At 43.1% G+C, this 19,055-nt stretch overlaps 1 protein-coding gene and 1 pseudogene across 2 annotated transcripts; one reads left to right on the top strand and one right to left on the bottom strand.

The window, feature by feature from the left end:
* Nucleotides 1–1,583: 1,583 nt before the first annotated feature.
* On the top strand, nucleotides 1,584–18,807 carry SAP18 (Sin3A associated protein 18). Of its 2 annotated transcripts, none has more exons than XM_085850393.1 (4): nucleotides 1,584–1,802; nucleotides 2,522–2,631; nucleotides 17,901–18,023; nucleotides 18,287–18,807. In XM_085850393.1, the coding sequence occupies exons 1-4, from the start codon at nucleotides 1,599–1,601 to the stop codon at nucleotides 18,444–18,446; spliced, it is 597 nt and encodes a 198-aa protein (XP_085706519.1). In that variant the 5' UTR covers nucleotides 1,584–1,598; the 3' UTR covers nucleotides 18,447–18,807. The 2 variants fall into 2 exon arrangements, with proteins under 2 accessions (XP_085706519.1, XP_085706520.1); XM_085850394.1 differs by lacking the exon at nucleotides 1,584–1,802 and adding an exon at nucleotides 2,240–2,369.
* Nucleotides 15,334–16,883, bottom strand: LOC147015551 (uncharacterized; annotated as a pseudogene).
* Nucleotides 18,808–19,055: the final 248 nt, after the last annotated feature.

Raw genomic sequence — 19,055 nt, 5'->3', positions numbered from 1 at the left:
TGGCTTGGGATCCTAGGGTCCTGAGTAGTGATTAGGGTAGCGGCTTGGGATCCTAGGGTCCTGAGTAGTGGTTAGGGTGGCGACGTGGGATCCTAGGGTCCTGAGTAGTGGTGAGGGTGGCGGCGTGGGATCCTAGGGTCCTGAGTCGTGGTTAGGGTGGTGGCTTGGGATCCTCGGGTCCTGAGTAGTGGTTAGGGTGGCGGCTTGGGTTCCTAGGGTCCCGAGTCGTGGTTAGGGTGGTGGCTTGGGATCCTCGGGTCCTGAGTAGTGGTTAGGGTGGTGGCTTGGGATCCTAGGGTCCTGAGTAGTGATTAGGGTTGCGGCTTGGGATCCTAGGGTCCTGAGTAGTGATTAGGGTAGCGGCTTGGGATCCTAGGGTCTTGAGTAGTGGTTCGGGTGGCGGCTTGGGATCCTAGGGTCCTGAGTCGTGGTGAGGGTGGCGGAGTGGGATCCTAGGGTCCTGAGTAGTGGTTAGGGTGGCGGCGTTGGATCCTCGGGTCCTGAGTCGTGGTGAGGGTGGCGGCGTGGGATCCTAGGGTCCTGAGTAGTGGTGAGGGTGGTGGCGTGGGATCCTAGGGTCCTGAGTAGTGGTGAGGGTGGCGGCGTGGGATCCTAGGGTCCTGAGTAGTGGTGAGGGTGGCGGAGTGGGATCCTCGGGTCCTGAGTAGTGGTGAGGGTGGCGGCGAGGGATCCTAGGGTCCTGAGTCGTGGTTGAGGGGTGGCGGCGTGGGATCCTCGGGTCCTGAGTAGTGGTGAGGGTGGCGGCGTGGGATCCTCGGGTCCTGAGTAGTGGTGAGGGTGGCGGCGTGGGATCCTAGGGTCCTGAGTCGTGGTGAGGGTGGCGGCGTGGGATCCTAGGGTCCTGAGTTCAAGCCCTTTCGGCCGCTGAATTAATGCACCAGGAGGTAACTTTAAGGGGGGGGGTAGCTTGAAGTATTTACACCGGCACTCCGGGTACAAGAGGCCCATGATCGAAGTTAGTCCTCCCACGCCGGCACTCTCGGCTGAACGTCGTTCGTGACCATCGAACACGAGCCATTTGTTGACACTTTCTCTCCATTTATCCCATCTTACAGAAGTAAAACGTTTGACTTCTTCGTTCGCTCCATTGTCCTGGTGAATAATACACGGGGGAGCGTCCTCACGCCATATTGATCAAAAATCGCCGATCAGCTGCCGGTGATTTCCTCCCTGCAGGAAGCTGCCATCTTGGACAACTGAACTGGTCACGTGACAGTCTGATGTAACATCCATACGATGTCAGCCGATCTATTGGCTGTCGAAGCGTCACGTGGCCCACACGTGATCCGAGTGGAGAAAATTCAAATGAGAGAGAGCGCGGGGAATGCATCGATTTTCAAGATGAAAATACACAATAACTGCAGATATTTGATTGGAGAACTTTTGGATACGTATGTATTTGGATATATACTATCATATTATCAAGGTTTTGTCTACCCCCCCCCCTGATGAGTGGAAAAAAAAGGGAGGGGGGGAGAGATGAGGTGAGATGAGATGTATCAGTGCTGTAGTTTATGGTAATATATACATACATGGGTGCACCGGGGTGTGGTTAAGCAGAGTCATGTGACCCGCCCATGTTCCGATGCTGTGTTGTGTTGTATTGTATTGTATTGTGCTGTGCTGTGTTGTATTGTGTTGTATTGTGCTGTGCCCGTGTCCGAATAAAACCTGATGTTCCCCCTTCACAACCCTCGTCCTTGTCCATCGAGTGCATTACAACGTCGCACATTCCTGAACCCACAGTTGACCTCATCATTGGAACATTGAACCTCGTTCAGGTGATTCCGCCGCCACACGTTCCCCATTTGTCTCGTTGCTGTGGAAACTCGATCTTTCCATCAACGCTTGGACTTTGTGTTCATGGCGGCATGTGATGGGTTTGTTTCGCGTTCACCGACACGAACCATTTATTTGTGATTAAACTTAAATAACACGATCTTGAGCATTACTCCAACGGAAAAATAGACTCAATAAGATACACTCAAAATCAGTGAACCTGAACATCCTTTGTGTGGTGTATTCTGAACACGTTGGGCGGTGTATGATCCTATTGACTTCCTCCAAGTTTCTTTTTTGCCAATGTTGGTGAATATATATGGGATATATATATAATTATATAATTATATATATATATATATATATATATATATATATATATATATAATTATATTCGTTTGTTTGAATAGTTTGAATTAAAATATAAAATATTCGTTAGAATCCCGACGCAGTTTCCGCTTCCGGGTCACCGCGTTACATCCGGCGAAGTTAGGATGGCGCTCGAATCTACTGTAACACAAGGGGAGATTCCAGCGAGGGAGCCCGAGAGAGCGGTGGATCGAGAAAGGGTAATGGGGGGTAAAAAAAAAAAACACATTATGGTGGTTGTATTTGGCAGTGATTGGATCACGTGGTTTCTTGGTAACAAAAGGGCGCTTTGCGATATCACTGGATGTGTACATTTTATTTATTCATTAATTTGTAATCTCGACCCCCACAGACGTGTCCGTTGTTGCTCCGTGTCTTTGTCTCTGATACGGGCAGACATCATCGCGCTGAGGATTTCGTCCGAGGTACAACGCCCGGAAACGAGCTGCAGATATACACTTGGTATGTCGCTATGGTATTGGAAGAGTTCTTTCTAGTTTTTACATGAGCCTCGACTTCGTGAACACCAAGAAAAACAAGCTCAAATGAGCTAAGATCCTCGTCCTCTTAATGATGACGTCATATAAACGAATATGACGTCATTGGGATGTATCAGGTTTGCGATAAATTACCTGTGCTAATGCCCTGTTCGATTCCCACAAACAAAATTCAAACAGCTTGCCAAGTTTCGGAGATAATTTTTTAGGCGATTTCCATAAGCGGAGATATTATGACGTCAACTTTTTTTTCTCGGAAGAATTTCCAAAATCGGAGATGGTTATTGTCTGCGCGGGGTATTTTTACATATATACGCCAAGTTTCAGGAAGTTTCGATGAAAACTGTCGGCTGTGAAACAAAAAAGTCCACAAGAAGAAGATGAAGAACAACAACGTGAGTAAGACTTGGAGATCCTCCACGAGGATCTAAAAAACCAACATGATCCTTTGCTAGACCTTGTGTATGTAACCACATTTGGTAACGTAATGGTTAAAGCATCCGCTGTGAATGTGAGAGGTCAGCTGTTCGATTGTGACGTTGGCCACGTCGAACGATTGACGTCATGCGTTGGTTTCCATAGTGATAAGACCCCATTGAGTGTGAAGAGAAAAAGCAACATCATTAAGATTGCGTTGCTGGTACCCAGAGTGCTTGGGGAAAACGATGTTGCTTCCTCCAAGTTCAGTGGCTGCTTCTTCTTCTGTAACGTCCACAATTATTTCCACGTTCTTGAGCGGTTGGCCAGGGAAGTTTGTGGCCTAAGTCTTTCACGAACCTGCTGGCCAGGTTTGATGCTCGACAGAGTAGTTGGGGCAGGAATTTGTAATTCACTCATCGTGTTGGGGATATCATGCTTGCTCTTTGCGAAGGACACCGTGGGATCTTTAACGTCCACCGACTGCGTAACGCTAACAGACGAGACGCTCAATTTAAGGTCCATCCGAGTGATTGTATGCCTGGTGTTGGCTTAATGGTTAGGGTGGTGGGCTTGGGATCCGAGGATCCTGAGTTCAAATCCTCCTCCGCTGTTGAATTAATAGCAGGTGGGTTGACTGCCTGTCATCCTTCCGAGGTCGGCAAAATGAGTACCAGCTTGCTGGTATCCTGTGTCGGAGTGGCGACCCGTCCAAGATTGTACCCGATAGCCAAGGAGACTGCTTAGGCAGCAGCAACGTTCTGCACAGAGTATGGTCCCATTAGATGGATGAATGAGTGATTGTCCACACTTTTAATCACCATGTTTGCGAAACGCCGGGACGGGGGCATATAGCTTGTTATGATTCATCATCATCACACCATTTGAAAGCCTTTTTCCCTGAGCAGGGGTCAGCTTTTTGCAGGCTCCAATCATGGTATCCTTTCTTGCGGCAATGTTTTTACGGCCGGATGCCCTTCCTAACGCCAACCCTTTAGTCACCTTCGACCCTGCAGGGATAATTACCAGTCTACTGGTGCTCATTTTTCCAACCTTCGGAAGGATGACAGGCTGAGTCTACCTCCCCGATGCTAACTCAGCGACCAGTGGGGCTCGAACTCAGGACCCTGAGGATCCTAAGCCACCACCTTAACCACTGAGCCACACCAGGCTCATAGCTTGGTCATGATTCAAACCCAGATAAGACGGCTGAGAGGTGAATGCACGTACCTCATCGACGAGTGCCTTGACCGCTGCTTTCTTCGTTTCAGAGATGTCACACATTCGTACAACACACACGAATCCGGAGACATCAGTACATTCTTTATCATGAGAAATTAACTGAATTTAGATAGGTATCTCAATGGCAAAGAAAAATTGACCACTTAATAATTTATAATGTACCTAGCACATGCCCAGTTCTCACCACATCTATCTATAATTCCAGGTGTGTGTGTGTGTGTGTGTGTGTGTGTGTGTGTGTGTGTGTGTGTGTGTGTGTGTGTGTGTGTGTGTGTGTGTGTGTGTGTGTGTGTGTGTGTGTGTGTATGTGACCGCTGTTTCTCGATAACCGCTGGTCCGATCTAATTGAAACTTGCCAGGCATATTGCTGGGGCCCTGAGGATGTGCCTTTTCAAGGTTTGATATTAATCGGACAAGTGCTTCCCAAGTTATGGCCATTTATTTACCAAACCAATGACAAGACACGTTGTTGCGTGGGCGTGGCTGATGGGGAAGGGAAGCTCAGCCGCGTTCCCCATTACGGGTTACAACGTACGGGCTTCCGGATAGTGATGACTTCGTGTATTCTAATAATTTCTCGATTTCTTATGCGCATTTATAGATAAACACAATGCCGCAAGTTATGATCGTTTTCATATGAGACGGTGCATAAATTTCGGTAACATCAGAGTGCTGGTATGCTCCGAACCAGGAAGTAATTTTTTTCTCTCTTCTCTTCTCTTTTTGTTGTTCCTTGCAATGACATTGCGAAAAGGCAAAATACGTTGGCGCTAATTGAATAATTGGCCATTAAAACCTAAATTGCGAATCATCGTAACTGTGATATGAGAACTTCCGCGCCACACACGTATGGGCACGCGAGAGCGAAGAAACGGCCTGTGTGGTTGTTGTTTGTTGCTCGCGGTTTGAATATTTATTTATGATTTTTTTTTTTTTTTTTTTTTTTTTTTTTTTACAGGCACATACTAGTCTATCTATAATTCCAGCAATCTCTGTGTGTCTGTCTGTATGTGTGTGTCTGCGACCACGGTTTCTCGACAACCCCTGGTCCGATGTAATTGAAACTTGCCTGGAATATTGCTGGGGACCTGTAGATGTGCCTTTTCAATGTTTGATATTAATCGGTCAAGCGATTCCCAAGTTACGGCCATTTATTTACCAAACCAATGACAGGACACATTGCTGCAGCCATTTATTTACAAAACCAATGACAGGACACGTTGCTGCGTAGGTGTGGCCGATGGGGAAAGGGCGCCTTGGTTACCGTGGTGTAGGAGTGGCAATGGTCAATGGCAGTGAATGTCATGGCTAGCAAATTTGATTTTAATTAACTCTGTGTGTGTAAGTATCACAGCAGTTGTTACTTATATGCTTTAAGGGCATTCCATGTCAAGTGTACACAACCTCCTGACACTAATACCTCATTTTATCCCCATATGTTGGTCATTTATTCACTTGGGTGAAAAACTCAAAATACCAACTTTTAGACCTGTGGGCCCATCGGGGCCCATTTTAGGGGCCCCCCAAATTTGGGCGCCCCCGGCTGCCCCACAATCTTCCAGAGGCCATATCACAGGGTGTAGTGGTCCGATTTGGCTGATCTTGGTATCAAAATGCTCGTAAAAGCAAGATGTTTCAAATCGCGTAAAGTAAAATCACTCCGAAACAGTAATTCAAAAAGTTTTATAGTTTGGGGCGCCCTTTGACCTTGGGCCCCCGCTCCCCAGCCAAACCGATGGTCCCGATTATTATTAATATTTTTTTTTTGTGAGAATACCCTTTCATATACTCCAACACCTCAGCATAAATGAAAATGGGATCCCAATGGGTTCAAGCATGGCAAAGATTTATGTTGGGGTCTCAGGTGCTGGACACACAATACGCCACAATACATACTGTCAAATAAAACATTGGTTGGCAAAAAATCTTGACTATAATATGCTAGGAAAAAGTCTTACTCATACTAGTATCGCTTCCAGTTCCTGCATGTGCATGTGGAAAATTTATGTACAATATACTGATATAGTGTATTGGAAATCTTGTGTTCAAATATTGTGCTATGTATTGTGGCGTATTGTGCGTCCAGCACCCGAGTCCCCCAACATAAATCTTTGCCAAGCGTGAACCCATTGGGATCCCATTTTCTTTTATGCTGAGGTGTTGGAGTATATGAAGGGGTATTCTCACACAAAAAAATCGGGACCATTGGTTTGGCTGGGGAGCTGGGGCCCAAGGTCAAAGGGCGCCCCAAACTATAACTTTTTGAATTACTGTTTCGGAGTGATTTTACTTTACGCAATTTGAAAGATCTCGCTTTTACGAACATTTTGATACCAAGATAAGCCAAATCAGACCACTACAACTTGTGATATGGCCTCTGGAAGATTGTGGGGCAGCTGGGGGCACCCAAATTTGGGGGGCCCCTAAAATGGGCCCTGATGGGCCCACAGGTCTAAAAGTTGGTATTTTGAGTTTTTTCACCCAAGTGAATAAATGACCAACATATGGGGAGAAAATGAGGTATTAGTGTCAGGAGGGTGTGTACACTTGACATGGAATGCCCCGCAAGCGATTATAATTTGTGGAATGCATGTTAACTTTCCGTACGGGCACGCACCACTTCCGGATAGTGATGACTTACTGTATTCTAATAATTTCTCGATTTCTTATGCGCATTTATAGATAAACACAATGCCCCTATCCAGTCGTTGTTTACGAGAACAAAGGAACGGCCTGTGTGGTTGTTTGAAAGTTTTTTTTGGTTTTTTTTTGCACATACAGCCACGCACGTATGGGCACGCGAGAGTGAAGGAATGGCCTGTGTGGCTGTTTCTGGCACGCGGTTTGAAAGTTTTTTTTTTTAAAGTTTTTTTTGCACGTACGGCCACGCACCTACGGGCATGCACTAGTCTATCTATAATTCCAGCAATCTCTGTGTCCCTGTCTGTCTGTCTGTGTGTGTCAGCGACCGCCGTTTCTCGACAACCCCTGATCCGATGTCATTGAAACTTGCTAGGAATATTGCTGGGGACCTGAAGATGTGCCTTTTCAAGGTTTGATATTAATCTGACAAGCGGTTCCCAAGTTACGGCCATTTATTTGCCAACCAATGACAGGACATGGTGCTATTACGTCACAATTAAATATATATATTTTTTGCAAGTACGGGCACGCGCGTACGGCCACGCACCTACAGCCACACACGTATGTACGGGCACGCACGTACGGGCATGCACTAGTTATACTAATTTTTATGAACCAGACCTGTATGTATAGCTTGGTGGTGGTTTAATAGTTAAGGTAGTTGGTTTAGGATCTCAAAGTCTCGAGTTAAAGCCTCAACCATGCCAAAATACCCCAGGTGTGTAGACTCGGCTTGTCATTCTTCCAGGGTCGGCAAAATGAGTGCCAGCTTGCTCAAAAAAGTGAGCCTGTCGAGTATCCTGTGTCAGTGTCCTAGCCATTGATTGTGCTCCTTGGCTAATGAAACTGTCTCAGCAGCCTTATGTGCAAGGAGGGTCATACACATATGGGCTGCACTATGTCTTTTGTCAACATTGCCAACACAAACTGACGCCGAGCGTATTAGACTAGGCCAATTTCTGAGATATGTGACTGCATTGGGCATTTTTGAGGAAAAGCTGGTAAACTAGTTTTTCTGAAGCATTTGACTGTGCTGAAAATGAATATTTTGTTTACCAAGCTGAATTTTGAATTTTTAGTATCAAAATTATCAAAAAGCAAAATTTCAAACGCCCATAACTTCTGAACGAGTGGTGATAAAGTCATGATCTTTGTGTCGAAGACCATGTTTTTGATAGCTCTGAATGCGCTGAACACAACAGATTATAATTATATTCAATATATATGGGTGAAACCAGTAAGAATTACACTGCCAGACATTGAAATTAAGTAATAATAACTGATTTGTTAAGAAAACCATGCGAAAACTGATCATGTAACACATATAGCATTTTCAATAAATTCTTAATTTTATATTTGTTGGTGAACATCTTCACATAATAATGATTGTAATGTTACTATGTCAGAATTTATTCACTCGCAATGAATTACATTGCAGACAGTCGAATGTAACTGTGCTCCATCACACAAAATGTGTTCAACTCAGTCCATTTTGTTTTTACACATGATGCTACTATCTGCACATTTGCAAGCCCCGGTGCATAATAGTTTCGACTTTCTGCATGTGCAATTAAGAGATGTATGTCCCTTTGTGCATCCACATGACACAATATCCTTGCAAGACTTGGGGATGGGAGCAAGTGATGACAGTTTTGGGGATAGCTGTCCTTCGTCCATTGTCCAACCTATGGTTTCAGGTGAGGGAAGGACCTGGTGTGGATTTGTCGCCTGCTTCCACACCAGGCTTTGGTGTGTGCCCGTTGAACATGATATTTTAGAGCATCTGTTGTTGGATGCAGTGCTTCTGGTGATTTGATTTTACAAAACAGTTTTACACGGGCCTGATCACAACGGTTGGACTCCGGTACTCCATACAACTTGCACACAAACTTCTCTGCATTCTTCATTTTTGTTGGAGTTCGCTCTCCTATACCAAGATCTTTGATGAGGTGATTATCCATGGTGAATACTTTCCATGCAGTCTTCTTGCTGTGTTCTGCAAAGTATGACACTGTATCACACCATGTTACTGTATGGAAAGGGATAAGGGCTTCAAAGACTGGCTGCATGAATGGAAGGACCTGTCGGATTTCATGTACTGGAATATACTTCTGGCGTTTGTCAGTACCTGCCTTCATCCACAAATTTGTGCATGCCATTTTGTGAAAAGGTGCCACCAGCAGGACCAACACATCAGTATCTCATGCTGATACAACACTCTCGGCATTGGTGTGCACACAATGCAGGACAAGTCTGGTATCAGCCTCCTCATGGTTGGCCGCCAACTGTTGAATGTCCAACTCATGGTTTAATGTTTGTACTTCATCCTCTCTCTGGAAACCACCAGCAACTACTAAAGGCCCAGTCACACCTTGAAGTTTTAGCCAGTAATGGCAACGTATCAAAATGTATGTAAAACGCTGGCTTACGTTGAACTTTTGATGTTTTTTTTAAAGATTCGGACATATTCATAACGAGTTGGTCGTATGCATAACATATTAGTAACGGACACAGAACGTTTCGTTGTCTTATAGATAACTTATACCAACGAATGCTTAGCCTGTTGTCGGCCTCCACAACCTCTGCCCAACGATAGTCTAACTAATGCATATCGCGCTGCACGTATCGCCGACGATGACATGACGTAGCCTATTAAAAGGCTGCCACACATCGATTCAAATCATAACCGCCGGAGAAATGGAAGTGTCAACATCGCAGTCACACCTTGGCGATCTTGCCAGCGTATGCCGACCTCTGAAAAATGCGTCTAAAACGCTGGCGCACGTCGAATCTGGTATGGGTAAGCTTGGTATACGTGAATAAAACGCTAAAGTACGCTATCATACGTCGTATTAAGTGGAGTACATCTTGTAATTTTAAACGTGTTAAACATTTTACGACGTACTTGCCGTATGCCTCACACGTTCCGCATGCGATGGGAATAAGTTGTACGCAGTACGCACGATATGCGAACGTTGGCACACGTCGACAAAAGTTACTTGTAAGGTGCTCATAAGTCGAAACGTGTCAAAGTAATGGTTAGCGTCAGTGTTCCAGACTCCCTGTTTTTATTTTTTTTTTCTTCGGCATGACGGTGATGTTGACACTTCGATTTCTAGTGCGGTTATGATTTAAATTGTTGAGCGGCAGCCTATTAAATTATATTATATTATAACCGCACTAGAAATGGAAGTTTCAACATCACCGTCATACCGAAGAAAAAAAAAAAAACAGGGAGTCTGGAACACTGACGCTAACCATTACCTTGACGTGTTTCGACTTATGAGTACCTTACAAGTAACGTGTGTCGATGTGTGTCAACGATCGCGTAACGTGCCTACAACACGTTACTCATAGGTTAGAAATAAGTTTCGGGTACGCTAAACATTAACTCGACGTGTTTCGACTTGTGAGTAACTTACAAGTAACGTGTGTCGACGTGAGTCAACGATCGCGTAACGTGCCTACAACTTATGGCCAGCGTTATGCGGAACGTGTGAGTCATACGCTGGCATAAGTCTTAAAATTTCAAGCATGGAAAATTTGAAGATAACCACAAAGTACAACGTTTAAAGCCAGCGTACTCTGACGTATGGCAGTGTTTTTTCAGCGTGCTTTCAATGTTATCAAAACTTACCCATAACGTATTCAACGAGTATCAGCGTTTTCCACAAATTATCCAAAAATCGGCATAAGCTGGCTAAAACGTCAAGGTGTGACTGGGCCTTAAGGTTTTGTTTGTTGGGGCATTTGCAATCATGTGATTTGAGAGGAAGCATGCTAGATCTGCCTTATTCTCAGGCACGGCGAGAAAGTCAGTCCATTTGGGGGGAACTGGAACTGAGCCATCTTCTATTATTCTTCTGATGAGACGGGCATGCTTTGAGCGTTTCGTCCTTGTGCCAGCCTTGATTGAAGTGTCTCTATACCTATCAAATGTGACATCAATCCTGTCAAAACATCGGCCCACATGCATAACCAATTTGACAAATGCATCTGCCAGTTCCCCAAAGTTGGTGATGCCAGCAGGTTTACCCAATGAGATGACCAGGGCTTGCCCATCATCACTAGGCATGATGTTCCATCAATTGTAACCTCTGCTGGACATGTTACACCCTGTGTCATCACCTCAAGTCGGACGGATTTGTTCCCAGTCCACAGACTGCCATTCGTGTATGCAATGGAAACTGGCACAGGCATCAGCTCATGATTTAATATTGTGTGAAGGTTAACGCTCCTCCCAGCCTGGTAGGCAGTAATCAGGCGCTGATGTATACTTATATCTGCCTTCATAATGGTATCTTTAACCTCCGCCATCGAAGATCGGAGGCTACTGTTTTCACCCCTTTCTGTTTGTTTGTTTGTTACTTACGAAATCTAAAGATTTCTTAAGTACAGTCAAGCGCCACTTAACGACGGGGTTACTTTCTGAGAAACGCGTCGTTAGGCGACGTCGTCGTTGTGTGAACATCATTTTTTTTTTCGTTTTCGAACATCGTACTTACACAAAACTACACACCTAGGCTATATGGTATAGCCTATTGCTCCTCGGATACAAACCTGTACAGCATGTTACTGTACTGAATACTGTCGGCAATTGGGACCCACATCCAAGAGAGACGGAAGACACGTTACATTTACCTTTGTGCTGTTCATGACGGCCATCGGTGTTGTTAGCAGCAGTTTACAATCTCCTCCCGCATCGATTTCAGAAAGATTAATAAATAGCATTTGGATTTTATAAATACGTAATCATTGCATCGATGTTATAATTTATAAATGAAGAAACGAGCTCCTGTCAATTGTGATATATATTTTCGGAACAGTGCGATTGTTTTAACGACATGAAAAGCTTCACCAAAAAGAAATTAGTGTTTTAATTTCGACTGTAACGATTTATTCGTGGAATTCTTCAATTCAAAGGTAATTTACTTGCTCGAAGGTAAACGTGCAAACATTGGTTCAGTTTGAAAGCCAATTTCTTTGAATCCCGATTTAGCACGACCCTGCTTTTTTCGCGATGACATTTTATGGACCTCAACAATCGCATTATAACGGCCACACTGTCGTTTATTATCATTATGAAGTATTATGTACTGTACAGCGTACATAATTGTACGTGCTATTTTTATACGACTGGCAGCGCTACGTCGGCTACATCACTCGGCGATAGGAATTTTTCAGCTACTTTTTTTTTTTTCAGAGCTGGCAGATCCGTCGTATATGCAATCCGTCGTTGCCCGGAACATCGTTAAGTGGCGCATGACTGTATATTGATTACTTCCGTTTCTGTTTGTTTGTTTGTGTGTTTGTTTGTTTGTTTTTAGGCACGATAACTCGAGAACGGAAGAAGCTACCAATGTCAAATTACACCACGTGATTCAGGAGGGTGATTGCTAGCGCTGATTAGATTTTGGTCAAAAATTGGTCAAAGGTCAAGGTCACAGTGAGGTCAAACATAATTCCGTAAATTCATGTGGAGAAATGGAGTATTTTTGCTTCGCTCGACGTTACGAGTTCGTTGTAACTTCGATTTTAATTTTGTCTTCGGTTTTGCGATCACTTAGGACGCTTAAAACTCGGTTGTCGAAATTCTGGTAAAAATCGGATGTTTTGGAGACGTTTTAAGATTGTATAAAAAATATTTCACTCGACGCGTCACGGGTCGTCCCGTGATGCAGTGAGCTCGAGCAGACGCGTCTTTGACCCACGTAAAGGTTTTCCGTGTGCGCGCTGGCGGTGTTTTCGATAAAGACGGTGTTTAAGTCATTTTTTTTATCCCAATAAAGGTTATCGTCGCATGCCTGACTCGCTGAGCCGTCGGATTATGTAAAGATTGTTGGTGGATGCCCGAATATTACGGTTTTGTGACTTTGATAAAATAATATTAAATAATTGCGTGGAGAAATGGAGATTTTTGCTTCGCTCAACGTTACGAGTTCATTTTAACTTCAATTTTAATTTTGTCTTCGGTTTTTGCGATCGCTTCGGACGCTTAAAACTCGGTTGTCGAAATTCTGGTAAAAATCGGATGTTTTGGAGACGTTTTAAGATTGTATAAAAATATTTCACTCGGCGCGTCACGGGTCGTCAGGTGATGCAGTGCGCTCGAGCAAACGCGTCGTTGACCCACGTAAAGGTTTTGCGTGTGCGCTGATGGTGTTTTCGATAAAGACGGTGTTTAAAAGTCATTTTTTATCCCAATAAAGGTTATCGTCGCATGCCTGACTCGCTAAGCCGTCGGATTATGTAAAGATTGTTGGTGGATGCCCGAATATTATGGTTTTGTGACTTTGATAAAATAATATTAAATAATTGCGTGGAGAAATGGAGATTTTAGCTTCGGTCGACTTACGATTTTTGATGGTTTGGTACAGAATCATCGTAGAAACTTCTGGTTTGCGTCGCTACCTTCTCTAGAGACAGCTTTTATTAGACAAGGTCAGAGGTCAAGTTGACGATTTCGTAAGTACCAGTCTATGACTGCTTGTTTGTTTGTTTGTTTGTTTGTTTGTGAACAGTATTACGGAAAAACTTGACGGATTTCGACGAAACTTGGTGGGGGGGGGGGTTAGGTATGGTCTAAGGATCATGCCATTAGATTTTGGACTTTGTCCCCCCCCAAATGTTTTAAGTGATTTCCAAACCCCCCCCAAAAAAAGAATTGTTAGAGAAAAAAAAATTTTTGCAACTTTTTTTTTCAACAAAATTTCGATTTCTTTTTTTTTGCATTTCTACATGTTTTAAGTGATTTCCAACCCCCCCCCCCCAAAAAAAAAACAATGTTGGAGAAAAGAACTATAACTCTGTCAGCACTGTTGACATCATATTTAACGAATAAGATATAAGGTTCACTTGAGTGATCCAGCAGTATTGGCGGCGGAGGTTTTGCACTCTCCCGAGTGCTCCCCCTCTAGTTTCCCCTGTCTTTCTTGCCTTCATAGAGGGATGAAAAAGTGAGAGCGTTGGCCATGTGCAATGGATCTCTCGGCTTTCTTGTTGAATGACCATCTTCAAAGATGATTAATCTTTCTTTGACAAAAGTCATCAGTTGAACTTGGCCCATCTCCTCAGCATTCAGAAGAGATTGCTGAATGTCGATGGTTGCCAAATCCTTTGTAGCAATATTCTGGAGAACATCATAACCCGCTCTGGTGAGAACACTTTGAATCTCTGTAGAACTGACATGATATTCTCTTCATCCTCAGTCTCACTTCATTCTGCCTTTAGTAGTTTAATTGTGAATCATTTGATCATCACTCCCTACATGAAACAGTGCCCTAGTTTTGTTTGCGATGCAGGCACGAAGGTTGTACGATAGAGCCCATCGGTTCAATGCTGATGTAGTTTTAGTTATTCCCACAATGCCACCACCTTTTTTTCCTGTTCCATTGAGCCACTCCTGGCTGTGGTCAGGGCTCACTTGGTTGAATCTTTGGTCAGATCCTTTGACAACAAAGTTGCCTTTGACAAATTCATCTTTCACTTCATCTGGAAGTTTTTGCATTTCTGCCAAGTAAACACAGCCCCACCTGGCATAATTGGTGTGATCATATCGATGGAGGTATGGGAGCATTTGCCGAAAGGTAACGATGTGAAGCTCCCAAAGTCCATCCCGTTGAGCCCCGATAAAACAGAGGAGTATACACACCATGTCCATGTACTGCCACCAAAATTGGAAGTTCGGGTCTCTATCTTGGGCAGATGCAGTCATGTGAGTATGAAATTTGGCAGAGGCAAGTATTACCACTAAATGCAGAGTAATCTTGTGGGTCGTTTGATCTCACTGCATTCTCTATATCATCCTCCAGCTCTTGGTCATGTTCCTGCAGATATGGCATCAACTGGGGTATCAGTAATTGCCATAGTGCTTGTACTGTTAGCTTGTGAGCACAAACACCTTTTGCATAAGATTTACCAGCCAACACTTTCTCCGTAGAATTCGGCCCCATGAATCCACTCTCTATCCAGACCTCCGCCAAACCAGAATCCTGTGTGTGCTGACCCAGGATTTTCAAAAAGTTCATAGAAACATGCAATCCTCCTAATCTCGGAATCAAAACATCCTTGTATTGAGGATTTTTCCCATTTCAGTTCCATCAATGCAAGAAAGAGCGCCTGGTCCACCGTCAGTACTGCATGCTGTTGTTGGAAAGAAGCTGTTGTATGTAAAATTCTTTGCACAACTGTATTTAATGTATCTATGTCATGTGCAGGGGCTATAATTGGCAGGTATCCGACTATGCTTTGCTCTGGATTAATCTGGCTGTGTTTTTGATTGAATGATGTCCAGGTGGGTCTTGGTTGCCCATGTTGACGTTTAAGCATGAATGCCATATCAGTGGCTGCAGCTGTTATGGTGCTGTTATCATCCTTTGAGTTATCGAACCATTCTGTTTGCACTTCAGGAAAACGTGGTTCAGTTGTGCCTTCAGAAATGTTCGCAGTAATGATTGTTTCCATTGCTTGTGGAACAATCAACGTTGTTCGTTTCAAAGGGTTAATATTCTTTAATATCGTGTGTTGGCCCTCTTTGCCAAGCAGCGATTTGTGTGGCATGGAAAGTGTTCTTGCCATCTAAAGTTGCATCATTGATGTCAATATTGTCAGCTGAGAAGTGAATGAACCATCTGGGAACCAAGTTCGGTGGTACTACAGCTCCATTCACATGGTCCATGTGCTGCAAGGTATTCTCAGCCAATGCTGTCAATCCGGAGTATATCTTTGTCGCTGATAGTGTGACCAGCATTATGGAACATTGCTACCAGTTTTTTAGACCTAGTTGCTTGGTGCAATGTTGACCCAAGTCCAACATGTTTCGGAGTCATTTTCTTTCCCCCACTCACACTATAGACGAGGTCCTGTGCAATACTAAGCACCCTTGTTCTTTTGTGTGCGTCCTCCTCTTCATCTTCCACCTCATCATTATGTTCATCAGGATCTAATTCCAATAGTGACTATCCACCTAACAAGAGACGGATAAACATATACACACTTGGTGGAACACAATCTATTGCTGCCTCTTCGCTTACATCTACTCCATTGTATGAAGGGTGAGACAGTATATCTAATCATAGTTTTCGTGCAACATATGAACCATGGAGAGAAAGTCATCTTCTGGGGGTTTGAAGACAGGAATAGTTGTCAACTCATCATCCAAATCCTGATCATACCATTCAGAGAATGGGATATTGCGGAATTTTACAGGCAGAAGTATTGTTTGTTTACCACATGCAGAGTTGTCATGCAGTAAAATAAATTCATAGACATCATTGACAAGAGTTGACAACTTTTCTTTGAATGTTGATGGGTGGCTCATGAAGGATCTTGGAATTTTGATGCCTGCTTCATCTGCCAATTTTTTGTAGTGCAGCCAAACTTGTTCTAGCTCCAAAACATGACCTTCATCCGCTGAGTGCCTCAATTCCTGCCCAAGCCAGACCGTGGCTAAATCAAAACACTTATTTTCAACTTTGACTTTGGCGCTAGCTCTCATAAACGTCTTCAGGCAATTTGGATGGTAGCATCCTTCTGCTGCCATATTATCATTGACATCTGCCATGTGAATATTGACATTTTCTACATATTTCGCAGCTGACAGAATTTGGTTACTCATGTTCTTGGTCATAAAAGTGCATGTCTTTTCCTTCATGCTGGTGCCCTGACAGAACATGCAGAGTAGCCAGTCTATTGGCTTTGTTTGGCTTCGCAAGCCTGCAGATGTACAGTGTGGGGCATTAGATACATGACCATCTGAGTGTGTAGGTAAGGTTTTACCAAACTGTTTCTTTAATCGCTGAATTTTTTTCCTTGCTTGTATACACAACATAACGTGACTTGTGCCATACCAGCACTGGTGTTGAGGTAGCTTTGAAGGCTGAAGTTAGTCTTCTGTTGCATCTCTGTACTTGGCATCCCTTAACTTCTTCCTTGCTGCAGTGGCATCCCTCATGGAATTGAGGCCTTGTGACGTTGCATTGAATAATGCATTATGTTTGGATTCTTGACAAATGATGCACAGCTCAATAGATACTGGCGTTGATCGCTTCAGGCTACCGACTGGGTCAATGACTTCTTTGCTCTGAAAATAAATATGGAACATAAATTATTATTAATAAAGAAAATGTAGGCCTACCTATAGGTATTAATAACTGTTATAAAATAATAGGTTAGGTTAATATTAATATATTAATATTAATAAGGTTAATATTAACCATTAAGGTTTGGTTAATATTGCTTTACGCCTCAGTTGAGGATATTTCACTCATATCGATGCGATTGGTTTGGGAATGGTGCAGGAAGACCCGAAAATCGGGAGAACCACCGACTTGCGGCAAGTAAACCGACAAACTTTCTGACACTGGATCGAGCGGGACTCAAACCCAGGCGGTCAGAGACCTGTGATCCGTTAGCCAGCGCTTTAGACCACTTGCCCACCGCGGCCCCTATAAAATAATACATGTTATGCCAGACTAGCAATATTTAACCTAATTGTATAACATACATTTTATCATTATTTGTGCCTTATCTTGACCGAAGAGTGTTAAAATAGTGATTTCAGCATTACACAATTGTTAATCTGATGTGTTCAGCGCATTCATTGCTATCAAAAACATGGTCTTCGACACAAATATCATGACTTTATCACCACTCGTTCATAAGTTATGGGCGTTTGAAATTTTGCTTGGTGGCCATTTTGTTTTTTGATACTAATTCAAAATTCAGCTTGGTAAACAAAATATTTATTATTTATTTTAGTCAAATCCTTTGGAAAAGATTGTTTACCAGCTTTTCCTCAAAAATGCCTTCAGAACTTTATGCAGTCACATATCTCAGAAATTGGCCAAGTCTATATTGATTTCAAATGTTTTGCAACACTGAAGTACAGTGTGTGGTATGACTGATCCTTTAAACCCTTCTACTTTCGCAAAGGATGGACTGCTCGCTCCGTGAACTCTCCAGCCTTGTTCGGGAAGTGAATCCTGAAAGCAGGAAAAAGGGGACGGAATTCAAGTTTGCTATTGTTTTTCCAGATCCAAAACGGATTGGCTACAGGTATTTCTATTTCATACAAACTCCTGTTTACAGTTTTTTTTGAATCTTTTCTTTTTTTTTTAACAAATGCACTTCACCTCTTCATACTCTTTTTGCCCCAAACGTAACCCTTCTCCATTTGCCAGCAAAATAATAAATCCTTTGACTTCCATCCTTTCTCTGTTCCTTTTTATTTTTTTCAATTTCATTTTGCTAATGCCTTGAAACTCACCCTTGCTTCTTGTATTAATCTGGTTCCTTCATGTGCTTGTATTTATCTTTAGAGTTAAAGAAATTGGTTCCACCATTTCTGGACGCAGAGGGCCTGATGATCACATGACCTTATCCTCTCAGAAATTCCATATTGGAGACTTCCTGGACGTGGCAGTAATCCCTCCAGGCCGACAACACTTAGCCCAGCCACGTCTCCTTTGGCAATTCTGAGGACCAGGTTATCAGTCGTACAAAAACAGTTTATCACGTGCTTTGCCTAAAGTGAAGCAGTTTGTTTAGCCCAGAGTCTCAATGGTGGTAGAATGACTTGAACCAAGATAGGAAATTTGCCTTTTGAACAGTTTGTGTGCAAGTAGTTGAGTTTAGACCAACAAAGCAGCCTGAGGTTTCTTCCTCCAAGTTCAATGGCTTCTTTAATGTCCACAAATATTTCTAACCACAATTATTGCCCAGATATTAGAAAGTTCAAATATGGTTTTGGTCTTTGAAGATTGTAAGCATTGTTTTTGGAGTACATTTTTCATTTTATCCTAATCGATGTAATATGCCGAATAAAGATGGAAATGTCTGATTTGGTATGTAATGTCTGAGTTATTGAGGCAAAATATGGATGGATTTATCTGGCGGTGGATTCAAAAAAAAAGACTAAAAACACAAGTTTGGCTTTGATAAGAGGTCAAAATTTTGTACATCAACACCAATTATACATCAAAACAAATATCTAATTACTCAAATTGCACAATGGTCCAAAGCATTAAAATAGGTTTAGCTAATGTTACAAAAGCCAAACAACCTTTGACATTTAAAAAGGTTGGCTAA

Source organism: Eptatretus burgeri, chromosome 12, assembly GCF_056783735.1.
Source record: "Eptatretus burgeri isolate ZD-2024b chromosome 12, Ebu_testis_v1, whole genome shotgun sequence".
NCBI lineage: Eukaryota > Metazoa > Chordata > Myxini > Myxiniformes > Myxinidae > Eptatretus > Eptatretus burgeri.
Note: the sequence above shows the minus strand (reverse complement) of the source record. Positions and strands in the feature narration are given on the sequence as shown.